At 44.8% G+C, this 7507-nt stretch overlaps 1 protein-coding gene across 1 annotated transcript in view; it reads right to left on the bottom strand.

The window, feature by feature from the left end:
• Positions 1–4596, bottom strand: part of LOC143296615 (uncharacterized) — a 92717-nt gene extending 88121 nt beyond the window's left edge. The window contains 2 exon segments of the mRNA XM_076608644.1: positions 2001–2445; positions 4342–4596. Coding sequence (XP_076464759.1) covers positions 2001–2445; positions 4342–4596 — 700 coding nt within the window.
• Between the last annotated feature and the right edge of the window lie 2911 nt (positions 4597–7507).

Here is a 7507-nt window from a genome sequence, read left to right as displayed (position 1 = left end):
ACGGGATGGGGTGTATACGTTGATGATGTGTGAAAGATACTTCCGGACAATGCCAGAAATAGCTGGGGGGGAAACCCCCCCCCCCCCTCCCCCAAGTGTATACCTGATTCTGTGTTGAACACTTAAATAGCCTATGAAGAGACTGCGAGAGAGGTTCACAGGGAAGTAACTCTGGCCTGGGTGACTTGTCGACAAAAATTACAGTGGCGGCATTTTCTGGACCTTCTGGGGATTTTGAGATCTATCTATCTATATATCTATCTATCTATTTATCTATATATCTGTCTAACAGGATGGGATGCATACGTAGATGATGTGTGAAAGATACTTCAGGACAATGCCAGAAATAGCTGGGGGGAAAAAAACCACACCATCCCCAAGTGTACAGGTGATTCTGTGTTGAACGAGTAGCCAGTGAAGAGACTGCAAGAGAGGTTCACAGGGAAGTAACTCTGACCTGGGTGACTTGTGGACAAAAATTACTGTGGCGACATTTTCTGGACCTTCTGGATATTTTTTAGATCTATCTATCTATCTGTGTGTCTATCGGTTTGTGTCTCTCTCTCTCTCTCTCTCTCTCTCTCTCTGTGTGTGTGAACAGAATAGAATAGAATCTTGTGGGGTGAGGGTGGGGGCGGGGTGTACATGCGTGCTTGCGTATGTGCGTGTACATGCATGTGTATATGCAGGTGTGTGTGTGTGTGTGTGTGTGTGTGTGTGTGCGCGCGCGCGCGTGTGTGAATAGAATAGAATAGATTTTATTGTCATGAAACCTTAAGGTTTATAAGACACAAGTGCATTGATAAATAAATGAATGAATGAAAAATACAATAATTAATCAATTAATGCAATAAATTGCAACAGCATCCATAAACAAATTTTCCTAATCTTGTTTGTATATATATTCATCATCTGTTAGCATAACATGACTGGGAATATTTCCTGTGTAATCGAATTTTGAATATCTTTTAAAAATTGTTCCCTTATGGTTTTATATTTAATGCAACGACCAAGAAGATGGAATTCGTCTTCCAGTATGTTACACTTGCTGCACAATCTGTCTGCTTGTGGAATATTCAAATATCTACCCTTCTCAATTTTTAGGTCATGCGCGCTTATTCTGAGTTTTGTTAAAGCTTGTCTGCATTTTGTATTTGATATATTTAAAAGATAAGTTTCAGTTTTGTACTCTGCAACAATCGTATTGTAAAATTTTAGCTTTAATTTTTTTTTTCTCTTTTATCTTTCCAGTGTTTGATATAGTCATTTTCTAATTTTTGATATACCACATATTTCAGTCTATGTACGCTGAACGTGAATTGTTTTTGTTTTTTTCCAAATGTGATCAAGGCCAATAATTTCGAATATCTTTCTAACAAATATATCTGTGTGCACGGGCGCGCGTGTATATGTATGTGCGTGTACGTGTGTGCTTTGAGTGTGAACGTGTGTGGCCAGCGTCATGCCCCCTCCCTCCCCCCACCCTCCCGCATCTCCCGCCCCACATCCTCCCGAGCATGTATGTAGTAGATAGGACTGAAGACAGTGAAGAAGAGAACGGGCTCATTGTGAAGACTGACTGACACCCCCCCCCCCCCCTGCATTGACGTCACCCACAGACGTATATGGACTCCGTGACGTCACCACCACTGCAGGGTGTGTGTCTGCTGTGTGACCCCGGGGTCGGAGCACTGGTTCCACCAAATTCCACAGTTTGTCTGTTTCAGTTTTCAGTTTCGGCCTTAAGGAGGTGTCAAAGCGAGACAGAGAGAGAGATAGAATGGGGATGTAGAAGGGGGGGGATAGAGGGAGAGAGAGAGACAGACAGACAAAGAGACAAACATAGAAAAAAAAGATGGGGAGACAGAGAGAGAGAGAGAGAGAGACCGAGACAGTACAGAGGAAAAAAAAGGGGGGGGGGGGAGAAGACAGACAGACAGACAGACAAACAAACACACACAGAGACAGGCAGAGAAGACAAGAGAAACAAAACGCCTCACCTGGAGGCAGCGGCTGTTGGCTGTTGCGCAGAATCCTCTGCACACTTCCGGCACGGCTCAGTGAGTATTCCTCCGCCAGTCGGCCCCCGTCACAGACACTGTCATCCACTGACACAAAATAATTACTCCCGTTCTCCACCACGATTTGCTCCACGCTGTCATTGTCGTCATCGGCATCAAAAATATAAGCGACGTGAATCATGGCCGCCCTCCCTCTCTTTCTGGGCCACGTGTTCCGGTTCCGCTTGGTTGGTTTCTCTTCCGCTTCCGGTGCTAGTTCCATTTCCGGTTCCGGGTCTTTTTTGGCGTTGGTTCCGGTTCCGTGTTTCGTGTCAGTGTTGTTGTTGTTGTTGTTGTTTTCGCCGTGTGTGGAGGAGGTGGTGTGGTTTGCGTGATGGTGGGTGTGAGAACAGGTGTGCTTGAGCTGCTGCTCGGCGATACAGCCCTGGGAATGGACAGCGAATCGTTGTCATCATCATCATCATCATCATCATCATCACCATCATCACCATCATCATCATCATCATCATCAACATTTCTATCATCGACACCACCGTCATCATCCTGGTCGTCACTCGTCCGTCATCGTCGTAGTCGTCGTCGTCATAGTAGTAGTAGTAGTAGGAGGAGAAGTCGTTATCGTCATCGTCAGTGTGTGATTGTTTCGAAGACTGCTAATTTTTCTTCGAAGAGGCAGTCTCATGCGCCCAACCGACCAATTAAACAACAGTCCACTGATCAACATGCAGGTACACACACACACACACACACACACACACACACACACACACACACACACACACACACACACACACACACACACACACGTGTACTCCCTCCCCTCACACAGCCACACAGATACAGACACAGACACAGACACACACACACACACACACACACACACACACACACACACACACACACACACACACACACACACACACGCACTTCCTCAAGGGTTTCTGACAATAAAATATTTCTATTCCATGCTGTTCTGTTCTGTTCTACTCTGTTCTATTCTATTCTGTTCACACACCTGACACCCCCGTGGGGATGCCGGGGGTCTTTCAGAATAAATAGCACCATCCCCGCCTTCTGGAAATTCTGTGCTAGAAATTTCCTCTTTTCTATCACTCTCTTTGTTTCTGTTCTTTCTTCACTGTTGTCTTCTTTCTCTGCCTTCCCAGTCCATTCCCTTTCCTTTCTTTTTTTTCAAGCAAGCCTTGACACGTTTTTTTTTTTTTCTCCGGCTCCGCAGTCTGTGATGTACTATCTGTGCTGTTTTGCTGTGTGGCGATTAGGTAGTGAGATGTAAACACTGGGGTGGACACTAGTTGCACATTCTGTAGTGTTATTTGCTTGCTACATGGCCATTTCATGTATTTTTTTGTTTGGCTTTGAAATGTTGTTGTTGTTTTTTTTTTCCTTTTTTAATGATTTTTTTTTTTTAATCTGGGGATGATAAATTAAGCGGAATGGCTGGCGTCCTCAGCATGGCCTAGTCTTATTTGCCATGAGGAGCTAAATGGTTGGGATACTGTGTCATGAACTGTGTTTTGTGGTTTTGTCGAAGTGGTGTTTTTAACATTTTATTTTTTTATTTTTTTTTTTTTTAGATGTGACAGTTTTGTTGAGCAATTGTATGGTTTGACAGACCTGATAATTATGGCCCTGTGCGGTCGGCTGGACTATAAACAACAAGAATAAGAACTCTGTTGCATGGAGATCCTGTTCTCCAAAATCATACAAATATATTCATATTTCAAACTGTCCACCAGTTTATCTCCGATTCAAATAGATTTTAGCTTAGAAAGTATTATATTGTGAAGAAAGGGTACAACATGATTCTATTCGTAAAATATATGTTGAATTTATTTGACTGACCAAATATTCAAAGTTGAATGGATTGGCCAATGATCTGTTAGAATTTCTCCTCTCCCCTCTGTTCCCCCTCCTCCACCACCTTACCAACCATTCTTCTAAATTTTCTTCTTCTTCTTCGTGCTTTTCTTCTATTAGGCCAATTACTTTGGTGATGATAAATTTAATCTCATGTTAATATTGATATTAGCATTATTTTACTATATTATGTACTGTTTGTTTATTTGTTTTACTGAATTATTTCATTACTTACTGTTTATGAATGTTATTTTATACAAGTCATACTGTGCTCACAACGTTGCACTTCAATTTTATCATGACGGCTGATGAACCATATTATGACTTTAAGCTTTAAGCTTGTTGATGCTCTTTTGTTATTCATTGCATGGTAATCATGTGTATTGTTGAATAATTAAAGATAATTTAAACCAAGAATAAGAACAAGAACAAGACTACACACCTGACACTCGGCCAGCCGATGCAGATGATGGTTGACCCAGGCGGGGAGCTCCACACCCATCTCCGCCATGTGGACGGCGCTGCTGCTGTTGTCATCGTCGTCGTTGTCGTTGTCGTCGATGCTATTGTTGTTGCTGTTGCTGTTGCTGTTGTTGTTGTTGGCTTTTTTCGTCAGCGGGATCAGCGGGGGAGGGAGGGAGGAGGGGAGGGGAGGGGGAGGGGGCGAGTCTCGGCTGTTGAGTTCGAATGGGTCCATGGGGGTAGGTGGGTGAGGGTGGGTGGGGAGGGGTGGTGACTGATGGGATGGGAGGGGGGGGGGGGACTGAGAAAGGCTGCCCCTCAGTCGGACATTTGTTTCCACGTGTTTCCTCAGAACGTGTTTCTGAAAAAAAAAGAAGGGAAAGGTCTATCTATCTATGTCTTTATATGTACACACACACACACACACACACACACACACACACACACACACACACACACACACACACACACACATATACACACACACACACACACACACACACACATATATATATATATATATATATATACCTGACACAACACAGACATGACAGAGCACAAACATGATACAACACAGACATGACAGAACACAGACATGGCACAACACAAACATGGCACAACACAGACCTGACACAACGCAGACATGATACAACACAGACAATGTCACGACCCAAACATGACACGACCAGACATGACACAACACAGAGACATGACACAACACAGAGACATGACACAACGCAGACATGACACATACATATATGACAGAACACATACAAACGCACGTATGAACTGACATGTGCATTCATCGCCTGAAGTTAAAATGAAAGTTTTGTCCTATTAAATGAAAAGAAAGAAAAAGAAAAGTCCGGTTCTCCTCTGTTGACTGTCATCATTCCTCAATTCAAATCCGGGCTAGATGGACATAATAGCCGAGCAGTTAAAGCGTCTGACTCGACTTTCAATCTGAGGGTCCCGGGTTCGAATCACGGTAACGGCGCATGGTGGATAAAAGGTGGAGATTTTTCCGATCTCCCTCGTCAACATATGTGCAGACCCGCTTAGTGCCTGAAACCCCTTCGGTGTGTATACGCAAGCAGAAGATCAAATACGCACGTTAAAGATCCTGTAGTAATCCATGTCAGCGTGGGTTATGGAAACAAGAACACACCCAGCATGCTCACCCCCGAATACGGAGTATGACTGACTACATGGCGGGGTAAAAACGGTCATACACGTAAAAGCCCACTCGTGTACATACGAGTGAAGGTGTGGGAGTTGCAGCCCACGAACGTAGAAGAAGAAGGAGGAGGAGGAGAAGAAGAAGAAGAAATTGGGCAGCCCGGAACTACACAGCACTTCACGCGCACGGACTGTACACAGAATCGTGCAGTGTGTCGTGTAAGCTGTGCGCCGAAAAGCCCAGCCAGTACAGCCAGCACAAAAGGGCCATTCAGACCCGAAACCCGAAACCACACACCCCTCCCCCACCCCACCCCACCCCACCCCACCCCTCCCACTCACCAGGCTATATTATTATTGGCACCAGCTTGTTTCACCGCTATCACAACTCACCACGATCTGTGTGACGCCGGCGAATGAAAAGTAAAATACAAACAGGTCTACATGAATTTAGATAAAAAAAAAAACAATCAAAGAACGATAACATTATGTAAATTATGAAAACAATAGAAAATCCCCGTGTGACCGGCTTCTGTGAAATTATGTCCTCCTGGCCTCATTGCGCTTGGATCCTTTAATTAAACTCCTTTTAATCCCCTTTTATGAACTGATTTATTCTTTGAAGTCTCAAAACCACCCCTTACCACCCGGTTTGCAACACACACACACACACACACACACACACGCGCGCGCGCGCGCACGCACGCACAACCAGAAGAAAAACAACATTCGAGCAAAAAACAACAACAAAACAACAAACATCGTGTGTGTTTGTGCGTGTGTGTGTGTGTGTGTGTGTGTGTGTGTGTGTGTGTGTGTGTGTGTGTGTGTGTGTGTGTGTGTGTGTGTGTGTGTGTGTGTGTGTGACTCTATTCTCGTTCCTTTCAACACTAAAGGAGGAAAAGTTCGTTTGTGGACATATCTTATCACACACACACACACACACACACACACACACACACACACACACACACACACACACACACACACACACACAGAACATACTTCTGATTGCTATTTCAGGTTTCTATGGTTTTACTTATGTTCAACCATCCCCGCACCCTCGCCCACAACCCCTCCCCCCCCCTACCCCCCCCCCCCCCCCCAACCTCCTGCCCCAACCAATCCCGGAGCCCTTGAAACAAATCCAGTGTGGACAAAGCTTGTTATATCAGGCCAACCATGGTTTTCAAACAAACAAGGAAACAAACAAGCGCTTTGCTACTGGAAGTCACAGCCAAACCATTCTTCTTCTATAAAAACAAACAAACAAAACTTATTTATAGTTCGCCCGGTTAGAGAATGCTTATAAAACGTGGACGAAGGAGGAGGTGGAGAAGAAGGAGAAGAAGAAGGAGGAGGAGGAGAAGTAGAAGAAGGAGAAGATGAAGGAGGAGGAAAAGAAGGAGGAGAAGAAGAAGAAGCAGAAGAAGAAGGAGAAGAAGAAGCAGAAGAAGGAGGAGAAGAAGAAGCAGAAGAAGCAGGAGAAGAAGCAGGAGAAGGAGAAGAAGAACGAGGAGGAGAAGGAGGAGGAGGAAGAGAAGAAGAAGAAAGAGGAGGAGGAGGAGAAGAAGGAGGAGGAGAAGGAGGAGGAGGAAGAGAAGAAGAAGAAGAAAGAGGAGGAGGAGGAGGAGGAGAAGAAGAAGGAGGAGGAGGAGGAGAAGAAGGAGGAGGAGAAGGAGGAGGAGGAAGAGAAGAAGAAGAAGAAAGAGGAGGAGGAGGAGGAGAAGAAGGAGGAGGAGAAGAAGAAGGAGGAGGAGGAGGAGAAGAAGATGAAGAAGAAGAAGAAGAAGGAGGAGGGGAAAAGGAGAAGAAGAAGGAGGAGGAGGAGAAGACGAAGGAGGAGGAGGAGAAGAAGGAGGAGGAGAAGAAGAAGGAGGAGGAGGAGGAGGAGGAGAAGATGATGAAGAAGAAGAAGGAGGGGAAAAGGAGAAGAAGAAGGAGGAGGAGGAGAAGAAGAAGAAGAA

The sequence above is a fragment of the Babylonia areolata genome, chromosome 21, assembly GCF_041734735.1.
Source record: "Babylonia areolata isolate BAREFJ2019XMU chromosome 21, ASM4173473v1, whole genome shotgun sequence".
Lineage (NCBI taxonomy): Eukaryota > Metazoa > Mollusca > Gastropoda > Neogastropoda > Buccinidae > Babylonia > Babylonia areolata.
This window is presented reverse-complemented; position numbering and strand designations above follow the sequence as displayed.